This window comes from Anser brachyrhynchus (genome assembly GCF_964034855.1).
Source record: "Anser brachyrhynchus genome assembly, chromosome: 4".
Classification (NCBI taxonomy): Eukaryota; Metazoa; Chordata; class Aves; order Anseriformes; family Anatidae; genus Anser; species Anser brachyrhynchus.
In genome coordinates, this window is record NC_137698.1 from 3,215,628 (window position 1) to 3,237,344 (window position 21,717).

The window sequence follows — 21,717 nt, forward strand, 5'->3', positions numbered from 1 at the left end:
GCCAGGCCGGCCTTCTGCCCCGCCTGCCTGACTTCCGATATTTTGGAATCGCCTGATCTTGTGCTTTTAGGAGGCAGTGCTTAAAGACTGACCAGCACTGATGGACGCCAATGCCTTCAAAAGTAGTTTCCCAGGGGACCTTGCTGACTAGTTCCCTGAGCAGCCTGAAGTCTGCTTTCCCCATATCCACGGCTGAAGTTTTGGTGACAGTTTTCCTTCTGTCACCATAAATTCTAAACTCAACCACTTCATGGTCACTATGACCGAGACGGCCCCCAATTGCCATGTCTCCCACAAGACCCTCTGTTCTCCAGCAACAGATCTAGGAGGTCACCTTTCCTAGTTGGCTCTCTTAGCACCTGCATCAAGAAATTATCATCTAGGTGCTTTATGAACCTCCTGGACTTGCTCGTGTCAGCCCTGTGGTGATCCCAGTTGATGTCTGGCAAGTTGAAAACCCCCTTTAGGACAAGGGGATTTGATCTCGAGGCATCTTTTAGTTCTGCAAAGAATAATTCATCGGCGTTGTCGTCCTGGCCAGGTGGTCTGTAATAGACTCCCACAACGACATCTCCTTTATTTGTTTGTCCCTTAATCCTTACCCAGAGGCTCTCAACTTTGCCGTCACCAGCTTGAAGTTCCACACAGTCCAGCCCACGCTTCGCATACATCGCCACCCCGCCTGTCCCTCCTGAAGAGCCTGTAACCATCTATTGCAACACACCAGCCACAGGACTCATCCCACCAGGCTTCGCTTATGCCGATGATGTCGTAGCTGTGGGGCTGGGCCAAGACTTCTAGCTCATCCATTTTATTCCTCATACTGCGTACGTTTGTGTAGAAGCACTTCAAATGCGCCTCCCTACACACAGCACCTTGTGTAGCTGACCGAAGGGCCTCACTAGCACACAGTCCCTCTGATTCTAGCGCACCATCCCTTAGCTCATCACCAGCGTGCCTGGTTTTATCCCCTTCCCCCTTCAACTCTAGTTTAAAGCCCTATCTATCAGCCCTATCTATCTATATCTATCTATCTATATATAGATATATCTATCTATATATATTGAGATATCTATCTATAGATATCTCAAACATGATGGCTGAAGTCCTTCTCTACACTTAATTTTTGAAATAATTCTATCTCAAACTATAACCGTGTTACAATGTAGATCCTGATAACATTAAAGACTGCACTCAATCACTAGTAGAGCTCAATGTGAATATTAGTGTCCTTCATCATTGAAATTTCTCTGGTCTTCGCTATATTGGGCAACTGTGTGGACATATACATAATACGATTTCTAAAAATGAATGCCAATAATACTATAGCATACGTAACTACTATATTTCTGTATCTATAAAGCGTAGTGAAGTTGTACAATCTTATTTAGATCTTAGCCACTAGGCGGTAGCATAAGATTAAGTCATGTAAAAATAACTGGTAGTTTTGTATTCATTTTGTAGCAAGCTTCATAACATACCTGCTCCGTAAGAAATTTTGTAAAATATTTCATGCTTTTTTATCAAATCAACAACACACTTCAAACAACAATACTTCTCACAAAATTCTACAGTGGGTTAAAAGTGCAATATTTAAGGCCAATTTACCACAAGGACATGGGTACATGAGGACCCCATCTTTTCCCTCACCGTATCTGTTTGTGATTAGTAAGGTTCAAGGGAGCGCTACTGAGAAGAGCCTGGCTCCTTCTTTATTCCCTCCCACCAGGTATTTATACACATTGGTAAGATTCCCCTGGTCCTTCTCCAGGCTGAACAGTCCCAGCTCTTCTCATACGAGAGAAGCTCCAGTCCCTTAATCATCCTTATGGCCCTTTGCAGGACTCCTTCCAGTAAATCCGTGTCTTTACTGTCCTGGGGAGCCCAGAACTGGGCCTGGCACTCTGGGCACATCTCACCAGTGCTGAGCAGAGAGGAAGGATCACCTCCCTTGGCCTGCTGGCAGCGCTGCTCCTGATGCAGCCCAGGAAACTGTTGGCCTTTCTTGCTGTAAGGGCGCATTACTGGGCCCAGTGTGGAGCCCTGGGGTACACCCTTAGTGACTTGCACCAACTGGACTTTGGGTCACTCTTCACATGCTTCTGGTCCCAGCTGTTCAGCCAGCTCTCAATCCACCTCGCTGTCCATTTATTTAACCTGTACTTTGTCAGCTTGTCTGATAGGATGCTATGGGAGACGGTGTGAAGAGCCATATAGAGGTAAACAACATCCACTGCTCTCCTTGTCCACCAAGCTGCTCACTTCATTGTAAAAGGCTATCATGTTGGTTAAACATGATTTCCTCTTCATAAATCTATGCAGATTTCATTGGTGTTTTCTACGACTTGTGATAAGGCTGATTATAAATTCCCAAAATGCAGATTGTCACCATCTTTTTTTCCCAGGTTCAGGACTGATGTTACACTCATTTCACAGCAGCTAACGGGAATTTTCAATCACATGGAGTTATGCTGAATGTAAAATAACAGTCTGTATGTGTTACTATCAGTGGCCTCTTCTGGAATCAAAGACACAGTACTGTCTTTGCAGCTGATTGACCTTTGCTCCTTAAAATAATAATAAAAAATACATCAACATTGTGAAACAGCCTCACATGATAGTGGATTGTTTGAGAGTAAAAAGGACCAACTGCAACATAAAATCTCAGAGTCTCTTACTTTCATTCTGGCTGGTGTTTCAGATGAAAATGGAAATTTTGATTGGGGTTTAATATGACAAATCAGTTTGACGAGATGAGAAGCACAAAAAAGAAAATTATAAGTCTACAGGATGATTTAATAGAATACAATACACAATGCATTTTGGGAAGCTTTCAGCTGTAATAGAGTAGATCAGCCTGATTGACTTCCTGTACTGTGTTTGACTTCTGCATGCTTGTGTGATAATGTGGTTGATTGGACTCATTGCTTGCTAAAAAGGTTATGCCAAGGCAAATTTGGGTAAATACCAAAAAAGGCCAGGTATGCAGCATTTTGGATCTTTTTCATGCAAATGAAAATAACAGATCTTTCTGCAGCACCGCCTCCCTAGCCTAAAACAATTTCAAACGTGCATTTACTAAAAAGATGTTACACATGCAGCTATGATTTTGATGTTATTTTACCAGCAGATCCACAGCAGAACTTGAATGGATGCCATAATCATTGAGAAATCTAGGTAATCGAAAAAGAATATGACAGATAAGGCTCCATGTATTTTGTCTAGCTCTTTTTTTTTTTTTTAAACCATTCCCTGTTACTGCTCTTGACAGCCTGTGCTGACACTGTCAAAATTAGTATCAGAGAAACTGAAAACTTTTCAAGTATTTTAATTAATTTACATAAAAAGGTAAAGGATAAATATACACTTTGAATAGGCTTCTTTGTATAGACTGTTTATGTAACAGACTATTTTATGCACAGATATCTTAATAAAGATGTTGCAAAAGTCTTGAAGCTTAGGGATAAATTCTATTACCCAGGAGACCTGAATTCATGTTTCTTTTGAGATCCTCATCTAATGTTTTTTCTGCTCTACCAGGTATGCGTAGTTCCTTCTAAAATACATGGGGCTATTGTTTATTTTAGCATTATACTGCGGCATCTCCCTTGGATTTATTTTTTATTGATGTGGGAATGCAGTGTCTTTTTTTAGATTTCTGTGATTTAAAAATATTTTATCTGGTGGGAATAGGAATATAGTACATTATTAAGAAGATTAAAAAGTTTTCTTCAGTTTGTACTTCTTTTGCTAAGAAAAGACCAGCTTTCCTTTGCAGAACATTTTTTTTTTTAATTTTGCACAGTTGCCAACATCCTTATCAATGTGCATTTTGCAGAGTGCTGTGTGGTTTCAGAGTATTGTAAAATAAATTTTAAACTGAGACTGGACGTAAGCCATAAAGTCCAAAGTGAAATAGTAAGGTGTTTGAATCTCGGGGTTTGTTTCCGCCAGTTACACAGATAGGAGCCAAATGCCACATGAATAGAATGTGGGGTCACTCTTTTTGAAGAACCAATTCTATAAGTGCTCTCATTTGACTGGATGACTGGATATGCCCTTCAAATGCAAACAAATTCATGCAAGCCCAAACTCTTTAATTCTGAAGTCTATATATTGGTATGCACAGCCTAGCAAGCATGAAGAGCATTGTTATAATTCAACTAAAACTACCTCAGACTTGCAAAACCTTTCCCACAGATACTCATTTCTACTAGCACATTTTGACCTAAATTGGAACCATCCTTGATGAATGTTTGCAAAACCAATCAGACTTCTGTTCATTTTTATTTTAGTGCAGTATTTTTGAATTGTGGGACCTGATCCCTCAAGGAAAATGGAAAGACTCCCAGCACCTCTAATAGTGCAGAATGAGATCATACTGGCTAATATGGAAAAGACTTTTTTCCATCTCCTTTCATACATTTTAAGTCTGATGCAAGTCATGAATTCTCAGGACCCATTTCCTTTTTCTTTTCTATTATTTTTGGAGGCATTTCATCCTATCTATTCCACTTTCCCTGTTGAAATGTAACATGAAGATAGATATTGTGGTAAGTACTGGGGGCAGAGGGGAGTTCTCAAAAAATATGCTATAGTGTGCTTTTTGCTTTTTCTCACGAATAAATTTCAATTAGCATAGTTCATAATGTGAACAACAAATATGTGATACTGCAGTTCCTTTTGCCATATGATAGTACAACTATTTCCTGTTTTTTGTAGGTATTGATATATTACAAAAAAAAAAAAAAAAAAGGCTTGAGGTTCTTTCCATAAAATAATAACATGAAACCCTTGCATCTTAATATATTACCTTGAAAACTCAAAGAGTCAATAGTTATTTTAGGAGGCTATCCAAAGGTTAACCAGATAAATCTAAAATTATGGTCATAAATAATCCAAACAATGACCAGCCATAGAAACAGATGGTGCTTCTGGAAGGGCCCAAAAACATTTCCACCCATAATTCAATGTAAACCTCCTGTTTGGAGCTCTGCAGTTGTGGTCTTTGTGCCTGCCTTTAAATGCATTGTTCCGTCAGAGGTGATATTTGTGACGTTTTTGTGAAGCTGCTTTAACCAAAAACAAAGCTAAGCCCCTGCACACACAATTAGCAAAAGAACTTGAATAGTTCTCCTGAAATCAGAGGCACTATTTATGCAACCATAATTACAAAAATTGCAACTGAAAATAACAAGCCCAGTCGGCCTTAGTTTCTCCTGCTGTTTGCTTATCATTTGTACCACTTATCAGTACCAGCTAATGACACTGAATTGTCTTAGTTTATTACAGATTACTCCATGTTTGAAAACAATAAATGTTGATATCCACTTTTGATCTTTCCCTAGTTTTATTCTACTACAGCTTCATTTACATTGGTTACCAGATTTGTCAGAATCAGATGCTTTGTGCTTGAAAGATACCAAATTACTTAGTTCAGTGCTCCAAAGTATTCATCCGAGTCAAATAACTTAAATAATACAACCCTACAGGATCTGGTTTCTGAGACAGCATATATGTTACCTGAATGAGGATGAACCCAATAAAGAAGTACTCAGATCAGCCAGTGGTGGTGTCCTCCAGCAGACCTCCCAGTTATAGTTTTTGGTTTTTTTTTTTGACAAGTTACTGTCGGAAAAAAAAAAAGTGGGTTTAGGCTTAATGGTAGGATGTATTCATGGGGCAAGTTCTTGCCAAAAGCCCTCTTTATGGGGAATAAAAATCATTACATCACAAGAAATTTAAGGAATTATGTAAAATAAATGCAGGATATGCTTGCTCCGTATAATTTATTAGTTCCTGTGCTTCATCAATCTTTCAGTCTCCTCTGTATCAGGGTACTTTTTACTTCCATGGTACTGAGGTCTGCCGTTTCAAAAGGAGGTAAAGTTAACCAAAGTGGGAAAAAAATATCTGGGAATTTATGAACTAGATACATGAAGACAAAAAAAAAATCATATAAAGATTAAATCCAAAGTGGCACAATAATTGCAACTCCAAGGCAGCATAAGGTAGAAATTAAAGACACTTCCTCCCCTTTTAAAATTATATTGGAAGAAAAATTTAAGAGTCGGGTGCTTAAACTCTTGCTCTAGAACAGTTGATTATGGTTGTCTTAGATCTCATTCAGTAGACAGGAATCAGCTACATATATTTATTCGATTGGGTTGTACCCATTCAGGATATTTACAACCACTGACAAAATACACAAGTAAGCAGATGGAGGTATTTCATACAGAATATTGCCTAATAAGTCATGGAAAAGGAAGAAAAAATCTTTTTTGTAACCCCTTTTATAGTCAAGATAACATAGCCATATTTGCAGCACCAAAGACTAGATAATGTTTAATTCATGTAGCTATGGAGTTTCAGGACCATCTCTTGAATAAGTTAAAAGTAAATACCTTCCAGGACAAAGAAGTTAATATGTTTTACAGGACATCGGCAGGGGGATGAACAGAGAGAGAGAGAAAGAAAGAAAGCATATGTGGAGGGAATAAATCTGTCTAGACCCCCGGAGTACTCCAGGGGAGATAAGTTTTAAATGATCGCATAAGAATAGCTTCCAAATATTTGTGTAAAAGGCCTCTGTCACTAAGACATCTGAACTTTAAAACAATACTAAATAAATATACCTTCACAATATTTTAAAAGAGGGGGAACTGAGCTACAGGGACAGTTAAAGCCTGATTCCTCTTTACCTTCAAGTGGCCTTATACCATTACAGACCCATGGATGTGAGAAAAAGCACTTCATGCTTGCACCACGATGAGTGGGAGATGCCCTAGTTCTCCTGGGAGGCAGGTGAGAGGGCCAGAAATGGGACCCAGCATTGTGGTTTCCATCTGGAAAACAGTGTGTCCCTCCACGTCTGAGCTGCCAAGCAATGTGTCGCCATTCTCCCCATACTTATCAGCTTGTATCGGCCACAAATTTAGGTGCCACAGTGCAAGAAAGGTGTAAAACTACTAGAATGTGTCCAAAGGAAGGCTACAAAGATGGTGAAGGGTCTAGAGGGGAAGATGTGAGAGGAGCAGCTGAGGTCCGTTGGTTTGTTCAGCCCAGAGCGGAGCAGGCCGAGGGGAGGCCTCATGGCGGCCTGCAGCCCCCTCACGAGGGGAGCGGAGGGGCAGGTGCTGAGCTCTGCTCTCTGGGGACAGCGACAGTACCTGAGGGAACGGCATGGAGCTGGGACAGGGGAGGGTCAGGCTGGGGGTTAGGGAAAGGTTCTGCACCCAGAGGTGGTCGGGCACTGGGACAGGCTGCCCAGGGCAGCGGGCATGGCACCAAGCCTGCCGGAGTTCAAGAAGTGTTTGGACAGCACTGTCAGACATGCAGTCTGACTCCTGCATGGAGTCAGGAGTTGGACTTGACAATCCTTGTGGGTCACCCCTTCTAACTCAGGATATTCTATGATTCTAAGTACTATTCATCGCTGTTGTAGCTCTTGTCACTTATATCACTGTTTGATAGTACTTATTTATGAGTTAGCAATGCAACTCCAGCATACAGCATGAAACACTTGACCCCTTGAAGCAACATCTCTAGATGAAAGCTAGACAGATCTGGAAGTTATGTGGAAAAGGAGTTCCTCTGAGAATTGAACAAGGTGTATTTTCTTTACAGGAATGTTTAACACACAAACTCTTCAGGGCAAAATGTTATTACCATGTCTTACCGCATGTCCCAGAGCTTAACGGGGCATTTGGTCCTTGGAGGATGAGGAATTTCTGCTATAGAAATGACTGCTGAGGGCCCTCTAAATTGACGTGAGCTTTCCTAGGCAGTCAGTATGCCATTACTGAGTTCACTGTAGAGCCTTGCACAGTTGTGCCTTATCTTGACTCATGCTCCTGTGCAAGACTGTAATATAAATGTTTCATAATGATATAGCGGTAAGACCGAATGATTCAGAGCATTGGAGATGATCAGAGGCAGGCCCAGGCACATCAGCATGTTCCCTGCTGCTACCATGGGAGCTGGCTTGAGTGAGAACATGGCCTGGTTTGCCTGGGTTGCCCCCAAGGAGTCTGTTAATTCCCCCGTGCTTCAGGGTTCTCATTCCCTATGTACAGTCTGCACGTGGTACTGAGTCCCTCAGTACAGCCGACCCAGAGAAGTCAATTTTAGCTACTGGTGATTGTTTTCTTTTGCTCAGTTACGTATATAGATAGATAGATTTGTACATAAGTACAAACATATATAATGCATTTATAAAACATGTAAATGTGCACATATATATACATATACACATATGCACATATATACTTCTCCAATGGCAAAAGGAACAGAAGAAGTAATAGAAAAAATGGAATAAACATAAAAATGTCAAAGAATGAATAAAGATTGGTTTCCGGTTTACCAAAGGTCAACTTTATCTTAATAATAATGAAAACTTTACAGTAGCAGGAAACATCAGGCTTTTGTTTAATTGAACAAGTGACTATAATTAAAAGATTTTGAATGGTATATTTTCCTAGATAGTCTTCAAACATTCAGGTAAACTCAACAAACTGGACAGTAAGATGCGTATTAGACTTTATATGCAGGAAGAGAATTCTGTGCTGCTTTCAGCATCGTCTTTCCACCAGCATGTCCAAGCAGGAGCCTATCAGCATACCACTCCTGCATCTCCAAAGCTGTTAGAGTTAGTTAAAGTACTTAATTGCTATTGCTACCTCTGGAAAAAATGCCCAAATAACTGTTATTTCATTAAAATGAAAAAAAAAAAAGAAAAGATAAAGCGTGGAGAGTTTCTGCCACAAAGTTAAGCACACTCGTTTGCAAAAAATATTCCAGAATGAATTCTGAACTAGTTTCAGTGATGTTTTTCACAAAGGGCTGTGTCAGCAATCTCACAAACAATCTTATGTGTCAATCCTATTTCTTGTCAAAACAATGACCATAGGATGATCTCAAAGTTCTTTTGAGTTCTCCTCCTGCTTATAAATATTTCTATCATATAAACGAGGAGAGAAAAATACAGTGGAGGTGTCAAGTTATCATGAGCATTTACAGATGCAACCAGAATATTTATCTTGCAATTATCTTTGGTTAAAAAATAAAAAGAAAGACCCAGTTGAATATTAGACCAGAAAAGATTTTTCTTCTAGTGTAGCTTCATAAATTCAATTGAATTATATTGAAATTAATAATTTCAGTCCAATTGACTTGTAGCTGGAAATCACACTTGCACACCCACTTAGATTGTTCTGTGCCTGCCAGTGTCAAAGAGTTACAGCTGAAACAATTACTGCATGAGCTGATTTTTAACTTCCATGAAAGCTGTACTTACTGATTCAGCACTAAATTTTAAGTTTACAAATCCAGTGTCAGAAATCAATGGCATAATGTTCTTATGGTAATCTAGGGAAAAGCCTTTTCTAAACCTAATGTACATTGTATTTATTCCTAAAATCTCATCAGCTAATCCCTTAGAAATAAACTGTTGTGCTATAAATGTCATGTATTTTCCTGTCCGTGTTTTCAATTCAAATGAACGCTTCCTTTTGTGAACTTCCCCCACTGAGTATCTTATACCTCTCTGGAGCCAAACAAAAAAGTGTTAATCTTGCAGGAAGATGGAACGCTTTTAAAACACTTCCATTTAGAGTTCATGATGAAAAGTATGTATGCATGTATTACATATCTTCAGCTGTGTACACATCTTCAGCTGCGCACACATGTAGTACACAGGTCATGCAAGATGTTGTCAGAGACTTATGAGACAAGATACTTATGCTGGGAACCCTGCCTGCCATAGAAAGTCTAGTTGTGTGTGATGTTTGCAAGCAACCCTAGACTATGCAAAATCAAATCTGGCATGGATTCTATTCCTATAATTCAAAGGAGTTTGGATTGGTTTATACAAGATTCGACAGGAAACCCCAATTAAAAATGGATGAATCTTCTTCTGAGAAGAGAATGGGTAAGCAAGTTTTGGTTTGGGCACAACTCTAAGCAGAAATGTTAGTCGAATAGCTAGTATTCCTCTGAAGAGTCACCAGTGCAATAACTGTGTTGAGTAATGGTGGTTCACAGAGCTGCTCCAAGGTCTGCCAATGGCTGTGAGAGCCTGCCTTTAAATATGACTGCATCACTGATATAAGACCTTGCAGGAGCCAATGGGAATTGAAAATTTACTGCAAGAAATCTTGTTCTTTGTTGTTTGACAGCAAAAGGGCACTTGGCTCTAATAATTTTCCTAATGGCTTAACTTGCCAATTGTATGTAGTGTGCGTTGCAAAACTAAGCTAACCAGAGAGATTGCCAAAATTAACAAACTGTGAGATCACTCACTTTTTAAAGAGAGAATTGAAACTCTGCTTGCAGTAGATGCTCAGACAATTAAAATGTTAATTCCAGATAGAACAGCAACATTAGCATCACTTCTTTGTGCTAGCTTAGAAGCATATCTTTTAAAATAAATTACGTATCCATCAGAGGAGTCAGTTCTGAACCTTGTTCCATTTTTAAACTCCCCTCTATCAGGCAGCTCATTTCAGATTTGGTGAAAAATAATGAAAATACAACAGATAAAATAAAGCTTATGGGTATATTTGAATGTAAAGTGGCCTCATATAAAATGAGGTCAGTTTGGCTTATGTTATACTCAGAGCATAAGTTAACATGCTGAACTTTTTTAGTTGTTCTTTTTGCATGCTGTTCTTTATATAGTATGAAAGGCATTTATGAAATATATTGTCATTTCAAGAATTCTTGCCAAGCGGTTTCTTAGTCTTTTCATAAATTTAAAGGAACTATATAACAGTTCAGCACATTTAATAAACATACTTTATATGGAAATAACTTTTTGGATAGTAGCAAGATACAGTTTATCTTAGAAAGTTCTGCTTTAGTTTTGCAAATGCAAGCTAATCATAATCTGATTTAAGACCTTATGCTAATGATAACTTGAATGCAAATGCAAGCATAAATTATCTGTACTGATAGTCCTTTACTGCACTTTAAAGACTGCAGATAAATCTGGAATGTGCTCAGAGACGATGTTTCAGCGAGAATTGAGAAAAATATTTTTCTAAAAAAACCTAAGTTTTTAACAGTGATGGGCTAAAACAGTATTATGTTGCCATGGGATATGGAATGTAAAGAGATTTAGACAAAGAAGTGAAATATGGTGTGCGGTATAGCAGGGGAAAAAGAATTAAGTCACCTTAAATGCAGTCACCTTAATTCCCAGCTTGCAACAGATCTCTTGTGCACGCTTTGGTGACAAGAAACTTAAGGGTCGATTTGCCACAGATTTTCACAGGAATGAGGGGTTGAGTGATCTAGGCCCATATTCTCAAATGTTTCTGGTACTCTGGGCTTCAACACTGCAGCCCTGATTTGAAAATACCCAAATGCATTTTCACAAAGTGCCAGTGAAGAAACTGATGAAGCTCGATCACACGATTAGTTAAGTGCTCTGCCTAAGATTTTTCCGTACTAAAATGTAATTGCAAGCATGTGCCACATGTTGCATGTTGGGTTTAATTTTCGGAGCTTCTGAATAGCTACAAACTAGGTGAAAGCAGTGGGAATTCTGGACAGTCTTCAAATATTTGGAAGAAATCTTCAGGTTAAGCAGGCAAAATGCACCTCTCCTTTGTACACTTTACAGTTATCTTTTAATTCCTTTCAGCAGGGGCTCTTCCTTTCCTTCCTGCTTTTCCTCCTTTCTCTCAGACTTAAAAATAATTTTGAGATCATTTCTCACAACTGTCTGATGTGGTCATTGCAAAGTACAAATAAGAGTCCTTCTGCTGGAAAGGCACACCGTCATTCTGAATGCTTGTGATTTACAACAGCAACGGTGGCTACGCATGCAGTCACGTGAAAATAACATTTTTATACTTTACTGATTAAAGCAAGTATTTTCATATCTTTGACACTGTAGGTTATGCTTTTGTGTGATTCCCTTTCAAGTATCTACACAACGTCAATTTAGTCAGCCACTTGCTTGATGTAGCTGGTTCTGCTGTCAGACACGTTCAGGATGCTTGCTGTGCTGTGAATCAATGCAAGCCACTTTTCATTACCTTGCGATGAAAACATTATTCTTTCCATTAATGGGCTTAATGGCTGTCTTCTGGTGTTTAACTGTGTTTTCCACAGACTGCTTTTCAAATGGCTTGCTTTTTCTTAGACAACTGGTCAGCAGATCTGTCTTTGAGAACCTACCAACATCCAGCTCTCTCCTTGTGGCCAAGAAAGGGTGACCAAGAACTAGTGAGACTGAGAAAATACAAAAAGAATATTGAATTGTCTCCTCCTTGTGAATTAGTTAAAAATTAAAAAAAAATAAATCATCCAGGACTTTTTATCTTCTTAGCTAATCTGAACTTCTCTGCTCAGAGGGGAATGTGAGGCTTTCCCTGTTGCGCACTTCTCTGGAGCTGCTGGGGGTTTGTGATGGGAGCAGCACTGTGCAGCCGTGGGGCACGAAGGACCCCATCATCACTTGCAGGCTCGGTGGTTGCTGGTACGGTGCTCACCTCCTCCACAGCCCTTTCCAGCGGTGATCTCAGGAGTGCTGCAATGTATGGGAACAGAGAGGGTGCCTGCACACTGCTACAGAAGAGGGCACAGAGCACAGAAGGAGAGGAGCAGACACTTGGCAGAAGTTTGCAGTGGGTGGGAGAGCTCAGCTGCAATGCAATAAAGTCTGACAGAGAGGGCAGAAGGAGCAAGGTCTCACATTGTGCTGGCTGTCTTCTCCTCAAAGCTCCACGCAGCAATGTTTATGCAGAAAATGGCTTTGCTACTCCCACAGCAAGACTGAAGATCTCATACTGTGACTGCTGGGATTCTCGAGCTGCCTCCTCTTAGGATGCTTTCCGAAGGGGATCATTCACAAAAGGGGACAGGAATTATGAAAATGCCAGCAAAATGAACAAAGCTGCATATTCCAGGCTGATTGTTGGTAGGAAATTATCAGAGAAAGATGGAAACAACAAAGACTTGTAGCTCTCCTCTTCATCAATAACTTCAACTATTACATATTATTTACACAGTGAGCCAAGGTATACTGGGCATTGTACCCAGGATGAAGCACATTCTCATGTTTTCGTCTTTTAATTTGCTGCAATTTATTTTGAAGCGTCGTGCTTCAGTACTACTGTGTGTTTTGCCTCCTGCCTCCTTCCATTTCCAAGGCTTGATGAAACAGGTTATAATCCTTTAGAAGATGTCTACTCAAGGCTTAGTGAATGCCACAACATCTTGCTTTCTTATGTACTCATGAAATACTTGTGGATTTCTAATGATTATTTTCTATCCCCCAGCAAAATGTATTAAGTACTTTTTCTCAGTCAGTCTTCCTCTCATCCCTTTGCTCCCAGACCTTTTGCGAAAATCTCTTTACAAGAAGGTAGTGGGCATTCAGCCAGGCTTACTTCCTTGTGAACTTGATAAAAGGGAAGTTAGGACTTTACAGCATGACATTCTGCTTCTGTCTTTACTGCAAGACATTCTGCTGTGTGATTTTGATACAACTTCGTTAATCAACACCCTTGGTTAGAAATAAAGCAGAATCTAACAGCTACTCAGAACACGCCACTTCCACAGGGATTTGTATCTTACCACTTCAAGTAGGAAACTGCCTCGTTAGGTTTTTACAAAGACCCCCCACCAGATGTCCCCCTTTCCCCATCAAAATGATGAGAAAAGACTATTTAACTGGCAATTTAAACCCCTCTGTCATAATTCAGTTCTTCATCACACTATATATCCTGTACCATAGCAGCTGCTTTTATGCATGATGCAGTAATAGCCTCAGCCTGTAGAAGAGTACGTGATCTCAGAGCTGTGCTTAATATTTAGTGAGTCTGAGCCAGGCAGAGCAGCTATCTCCCTGTGTATCTCACAGTGCCTGGGAAATGATGGGATACTTCAGGAGCCTGTCCTCCAGCACTGGAAGTTACACACAAACTGACTGGGATTGAGTTCAGGCGCATATTTTTGGGAAGCGAAGGAAAGACAAAGACTACATTAAAGTCTTTTAGCCTACTCATTAGAAAGTTTTGATTTCCACGTAGAAAAGCACAAAAAGTGGACTGAGCTTGTACATTTTACGTATTGTTAAAAAGCTAAATAAGAAATGAAATCTTTGGGGCAGAATTAGTTTCTTCAATACTTCACAGGAGTACTACTTGGAATATTTATTCTGATTTGTCATTGCCATTTTTTAGGATGCCATTTAATCAAAGGGCATGTTTTAGCATTTATTGTACCACTGAATACAACAAACTATTTGCTATTCCCACTTTTCCCTTTGCTAGTATAAAATGGGCTTCCTGATCTTCAGAAAATGCTTTCTGACCATTAAGAGAGCAATGCAGAAATGAGAAAATGTAGACTGAGGACAGAGCTGTAAAGCTGGAGATAACAAAAGCCAAAATATTTCAGATAATCATAAGGAAGTGTTAATGTACAATTGAAATGGGCATTGCCATGTGGGGAAGTTTTTTGAAGTGCCCTTTTACTAGCATGCTTGCTGGTGCCTGTGTCACTAGGAAGGATGGTGCAGAAATGAGCCTGAAAATTTTTGCTTGCACTTTTCAGCCAGATTCAATTTCACCCATGGCTGCAGCAATCCAAATCAAACTCTTACAGATATATCTATCTTTCTTTCTCTGCATACACCTGTTTCCACTCACCCTGACAGTTTTGTACTTAATGTGGAAAGGGCAGCAGGGCCTGACCATAAGATCATGCTTACATTCCACAGAGTCCGAGACGAACAGGAGAAATGAGTCCCTGACACCTATTTCATACTACACACAGAATAATGGGCTATTTCTGGTGCTTGAATTCTAGACATTGACAATTAAAAGTGATCACTCACAAAAAGAAGCGTTTTTATTTGATATCTTGCCAACTAAACGGAGAAGCAAGAGGCAGTGAATTTATTTTTCTGGCACTGCTAGTCAGTATGTGAGCCAGCCCCAGAACCTCAGTATTGCATGGGGCAAGATGCTTTATAGGATTTAAGAGCCAATGATGAACCTAGCCACTTTTTAGACATGGATGGAAATAGAATAGAAGGTGCAAGCCACAGGTTGTACATTAAGCCATTTTTTCCAATTTTCCTGTAAACTGAAACCACTGTGTTCCAGGTGGGATCAGCACTGCAAATACAATAACCAACCCAACCAACCAACCGAAAAACCAACCCACCAAAATCCAAGAGACCAAGACAGTGTTTTTTTCCTTTCCTTTCCTTTCTTTTTTTTTTTTTTCCCTCTGTATCTCAGCTGCTTATGTGTATAGCAGGATTAAGGATATTTCTTTCATCCCACTTTTTGTCAGACTAGTCTATAGGGATGGTCAGTTCTCAGGGCAGGGATGGTCCTTTACACTATGCTTGTACATCCTCTAGCTCAGAGAAGGTCTCCATCTGATAAACACAAAGGATGATGCAAGTGATAGTAATAACAAACAACGGGGACAGCTTGACTGACAGAATCTATTTACAGACTCAGGGGGTAAGGAACAATATTGCAGGGCGCTTTTGCCAGATCAATGGCCAACAGTACTGGGCGTAGACAGTGCTTTACAGGCTTAACCTCCTAGTTCCCTTCTCACTTCTTCATGCAGAATTCTGAGGTGTAAAATCTGACTAAACTCAAAGGGCTGCATGAGGAATAAAAAGGGGAAATCTGGCTAACAAAAGGATTTACTTCAGCTATTAAAAATAAATAAATTCCCACACCTGTACTGCAGTTGAAACAGACATTTCAAATATTCTAAGATAGACAACTACTCAGTTGTAGCTCTAATGATTACAAGATGAGCTTATGATTCATATAAAAAGTGGTATAATTACTGTGAATATCCTCCTGGATTTTGAAATAAGGAAAGAAGGAATTTTCATGCTTTCTAGGTTAAGGATAAACATAATTGATTTATGATTAACATGAAGGTCTAGGCTTATCTTCCAAATATATTGCATTTCACAGAGAAAAGAGGATAAAGGCATTTTTCTCATTTCGATTGAAATAGGGTATTTGCAAGACAGCGCAGCTAGGAGGAATATTGGTGAGAGCTACTGCTAGATGAAGACTTGACATCATTCATGCTAGATTCAAGTCCATCTGTTGTATGGCAGAAGGAAGATGAATGAGAGGTCAAAAGTCTAAAGAATAACATGAGCAAGGTTTTTAAAGGACATATTTATAAAGTAACACAATTAGGAGAAAACAGATCCACATCTTCCTGTCAGATCAGTACAAATTAATTAAGCAACACTGATCACCAGGCATTTCTTGGGGACTAGTGGGAGTCAGAGGTTAATAGTCCAAGCTTGTGCCCTAGACCACCAGTTCTTGCCAACTTCTTATGCCATACAATTGCCCCAGGTCAAGGCTTTCATTGTAATTTAGATTAAAAAAAAAAAAAAAAAAGAAAAAGAAAAAGAAAAAAGGCACAAAAATATTCTAATCTGGGGAAAGTTGTATTACTAACTGGGCAACAGTCATTCCTAGAGGGGCATAGGTCTGATCCTGAAAAGCACTGAGATCCACCAACTCCCATCAATCCCTCTGCCCTTGCAGAGCTGAGAGAGGCTCTGGCAAGCCTCACTGAATCACACCCTCAACGCCATGACTTTGGTAGTCCAATTCAGATAATAACGCAGAAGACGACTACATCTTGAAGCACTTCAGGCATCCTCAGCCACCATGAATACTGCAATCAAATCGCAGCAGTAGGTCTAATGCTCTGCACTCATCTCCAGAAACTCATGTGTTAAATGCAACCCTTTCCAAAAGGTCTCTTCCAAAGAGCCTGGAGGGCCATGCAAAAGCAGACTGCTTCACAGAAAGTAAGGAAAAAGGCTGAGAGACAAGATGAGTGCTGGAAAAGTCCTCATTATACCTGGTGGTTTACATTTTAAACATTTCTCTGGAGTACTGAATAATTTTACAGCATTCTGGCTTGCTCGTCAGCAAGGATGACTCAATGCAGGTGTAAACTGGATTAAAAAATGTGTGAATCCACTGTCAGAGAAGGATAAATACGGTTCTGACCATCCCATGTGACAGGATGGAAAAAGCAACTCGTTGTCACCTCTGTGTACACGCAATCCCTACTCTCTCCAAAGGTCAGATGTCATCCCTGGCATGACGGCTACTCCATGCCTGTATGGCTGGCTGAAGTGCCAGTCAACGACAGAGCTCCTTGGCAGTAAGTTTGCGTTCTGGAGTGGTCAGCTTCCAGATACTAGATTAGCGCTGACTCAGCTGCCAGCCTAACTCCCACTGATGTTGGCGGAGGCATTGGCTACAGCTCACTCCTATAAAGCTTCCGCCAGGCTAATATGTACCAAGTCGTTACTCTGCAGGCTGTCCCACAGCGTTACTGTGCTCAGGGTGTAAGAATATTGCATAACAACATTCGTGCCCGTGAGGGGTAAATATAGAGAGCGTAACTGTGCAAGTTCTGCTTTTGAAGTAGGCTGGGATATAACGCTGTTTCCGTAAGGCCCACTACTGCCAGACAGAGGCCCTTAGCTGGGCTAGGAAAGAGACTTTTCTGGCTCTTGCTACAAATTTAACTTAAGAACTGGTCAGCTTTGCAATCCCCATAGGAATATGGCTGCTGACCAGGGGTGTATCCCCCTCCCCATATCTGCAGTAGACCACACCTGGCAAAAATTCAGGGAAGCAGCACAGTGTGTGCGCTCTGGTGAGCAGACTCCTAAAGCTTCCCCGTGATATCACAGCCCTGCTCCCTCCTTGTCCCAGGATGATTCCTGGCAATGTATAGAAACCAGCAATTTCATGAGGTCATTCTAAACACTGCTCCTTATATCTAAAATCTCTGTCTCATTAGCTTTGCTAAAACACATGGCACTCAAGTCCTAGGTGCCTTCTAAATGGCTATCAATAGTCTCTGCACTTAAAGGGAAATGTGAAAAGAACAAACCGAACACATATATCATATACCTTTTAGGACTTAGACATTAAAAAGCAGAAGCCTAATCTTTGGAATTTTTCAGTATAAATAACTGAGTCTGTTTATTCAACTCCTGCAAATGTCTTCCACACTCTTACATGAAATCTTTTCTAGCTAGTGCTTTGAGAAAAAAAAAATTCTCAACTTTCCATACTATCGTTTTCACTGTGTTCCATTTATCAAAAGCAAATATAGCCTATTAAGAAAAGTTATTCCCATGTATTGCACGGTTTTAAAACACGAGAGGAAATACAAGACAGTGAGAGAACGTTCTGTTTTCTTGAAAAAGGAATTCTTTGATATGATTCATTTTGTCCATAATGGTTGCTTTTATTAACAATGACCTTCCTGACTTCTCCAGTTTGACATAAAAAATCAAGATGGTAGCCACAGAATACCACAGAGATGGTGGCACACTGCTTTCCCTGTTCCTTATCTCAAGAAGAACGGAAATTATAGTCACTGAATAGGGGTAAAAAGCCATGTGAATAGCGTAAAAAGCCACTTTACTGAACATTGATCTCTGCATATTTTTCATATGTCACTAGACAATGCTTGTGCAGTGTTTTAAGAGTGCAAAGCATAGTTTGAAAAGTTGATAATATTTATGAAGTGCTAAGACCTCCTCTAAGGTAGTATACAGTGAAATGGAGAAAACTCCTTCTTCAGAACAGTTGTGCGTATGTTTGTTTTTAAAAGCAGAGGAGGCACACTAAAATATAAATGATTATTTAAACATTTCTAGTTAACCACGTTGCCCTACATAATAACAGGAAAGGGGACTTTATACACTGCAAACTACAGCCAACCAACTGCAGGTACCCTGCAGGTTACAGCCCCTCTCTTTATTGATTAATAAGATACGCAGGCCTTCACCTACCTTCTCACTCAAGCCAAGCTCCGTGGGATTTTGCTTGAATAAACACTGCAAGGTTGCATCCCAAACACAGAGAACACTTGTCCTTGGGCATCGCTCCTACTACTGCATGTGGGCCTTGCTGAGCATCAGCAGAGCGACTCAGCCAGGTAGAGTCTGAGTCTGAGCTTGCAGAACCCTTCCAGTGTGTGTCTGAAGATATACTTTTTTCTTTAACAGTGCAGATGTCAGGGAATTTTCTGAGGAGATGTGTCCCTTCAGTTGTGTCCTGTTCATACATGGCCATGACCTCAGCTGCTCCAAAGACTAGTAACAGGCAACCTAAATGAGCATGGAGAGAGTCAAGGGAACCAGCTTTTGTGAACACCTCTCACAGCACAAGGTGCAAAGAACGACAGATACTCCCAGCCAAAGAGAGTTTCCCACAACTGCCAGTGAGGATACTTCCATGTGATTTCTGAAGTATTGGATGTTTCATCATGAAGTATACATTTATTAATAAAACTTGCAGAAAGAATAAAAACTCTTACAATATACAAATGGAAGCAGTCAGAATTGGGTTTCCTTTCTACCTTCATGGTTAGTGGAAGCTAAACACTAACGTTATGGGTTTTAACTTAATAAATACATTGACATACAAAGACTACATAAGATAAACGTATTATGCATTCTCATATATATCAGGGTGAATATTCTCTAAAGCTGCTGGCACGTCTGTGATTTTCCTCTGGGAAAGACAATGTGAATTAGTAAGAGAAATAAGGGATGACTTAGTGGATGTAATAATTCTGTAAATTCAAATGCCAGTGGGTGTTACACTTTTTTTTTTTTCTACCAATAATTTTGAAAAAACTCTTTGTTGTTCAAAATATTGTGCTATATCTTACTATGAATCATAGATCTATTGCTCATTCTGCCTTTTTTTTTTTTTTTTGATGAAATTTCCCTTCTTCCCTTAATATTAGAAAGTATGGCCAGCAATGTGAACGAGGACTGGTGCCCAGGAGCTGAACTAGAATTACGATTCTATGCCTATGACTTCTTCTTTCTATGCCTTCAGGGAAATCTCTACTTTACTTTCCCTGTGCATAAAAGCCTACATATCCACAAAGTTTAATTAGATGGAGTAAAACACCTTCAGGATTGCGAATGCCAAGAATTATTATAATGTATGACCTTCAGCTAGTGAAGGAGTGCCCTGCTTTCACATAAGGCACGTCAGGTATTAGATCACGGTGGTGTTTGAGAGCGCTGTCCTTCTGGCACAAGCTATGCATGACCTGGTACGTCAGTAAATCCTTGCTTACACACATAACGCATCACCATTGAATTTTGTCAAGATACAGCATTTGCTGTGAGTCAAGGGTGTGCATGTTGTAATGTTTATATTCAGCTTATGCAAAATCAAAGCCTTTTACAAGCAGCCCTGTGACAGATTTCAGAGTAAAGGAATATGATAACCTCTAATTTAACGTAACTTAAATCACAAGATCAAATGCAGATTTGGACATGCTGGAAGAGAAGTTCTGCATTGCTGATGAAAGCTAAAAGAATTTAAATAATGTGTTCTGATATGGCCTTGGGAACTCTTATGATTTCCATGGAGAGTAACTAATTTTTCTTTTTTTCTGTCACTTTTTCGTAGTAAAAAGATTTTTTCCTTTTCCCCTAAAGCTCATAATGTGGTAAAGAAACTGTCAGGAACAGTTAAATCAGTTTATAAATCCCCATGAGAAAGAGTCCATCACACATTTTGCATATCTCAGGGGTTCAAGGACAGTGGACAGGAATCTGATCTGTGTCAGAATAATATAAAACCAGACTAATTTCAGTGAACTCACTGGCACTCCTCCAGATGTCAGTTAGAATAACAGAGAGCAGAGTGTGGTTCAGGAAGTGAAAAATAAAACAGAAGACCCGTGTCTTTCACCATTGATGCTGTAACTTGTGACAGAAACCTTCTCTGAGGCTGCAATGTGCTGTTGTTCCAACCATGCTGAATTCATTTACTTTGGCAGTTTCCTGATTGCTCCACTGTCTATTTATTTGAAATGGAAACTAAGTCATGTTGCCTGCTCCTTCTCCCGGCATATGATTACACAATACATCTTCCATTTTTCTGCAGCCAATCACTCCCTGTGCTATTTCCTCATTGTGTACCACTGTACATGGCTTTTGGAGAGGTTTCCATTTGAACACGAGTACAAAGGAAAATCTTAAATATAAGAAAAATTGTCTATGAGTTTGAAATGTGTGAAAAATGTCTAAGTTATTCCATGCACTTGGTTGGTCTCTTAATGACAGCTGATTTGGAACATATGCTCCTCAGACTTTCAGTGTGCTTCTCAATTTTGGGCATTAGAGCCAGAGATTTTAGTGTCAGATAAGCAAACCTTGTTTTTCAGAAAGAGTCACATCTCCTAGTTGGCGAGGGAAAACCCATGCAATGTGGCTGTTCAGTATCAGAGACAGATGAACCAAATGGTTGGGATTCTCTGGATTTTATTCAAATTGTTCTGCAGTCAAATAAAGTAAAAACTAAAACAAGGTAGATAAGAGACAAGTCACATCTAATGAATTCTGTGCAGCACTATTTAAAATGCATTTCAAATGGAAAGGAATTGCATTAGAAGATGTTTTTGAGTTTTAAAAAGTTATATAAGTATATTTCTTTCCCTTCTAAACTCAGAGCTCCCACATATTGGTTGATAGAGCAACCTTCAACAAGTTACTTTACCCTTATTTTACAGATGTGGAAACTCAGGTATGTAGATAAAAAAGATTTCCAAATACCAACCAGCACGCCAGTGGAAGGACAAGGAATAAAGTTTACAACAGGAATAAAACTGAATTAAAGCTATATTTGAAGACAAAAAAAGGTC

General features: G+C 39.7%; 1 protein-coding gene across 1 annotated transcript in view; it reads right to left on the reverse strand.

The window, feature by feature from the left end:
- Positions 1–297: 297 nt before the first annotated feature.
- LOC308194837 (uncharacterized protein) overlaps positions 298–21,717 on the reverse strand; it is a 562,652-nt gene continuing 541,232 nt past the window's right edge. The window contains exons 5-6 of the mRNA XM_080591321.1: positions 5,524–5,628; positions 298–2,567 (exon numbers count right to left, since the gene is read on the reverse strand). Coding sequence (XP_080447447.1) covers positions 5,555–5,628 — 74 coding nt within the window. The 3' untranslated portion in view covers positions 298–2,567; positions 5,524–5,554. The remainder of the gene's footprint in view (positions 2,568–5,523; positions 5,629–21,717) is intronic.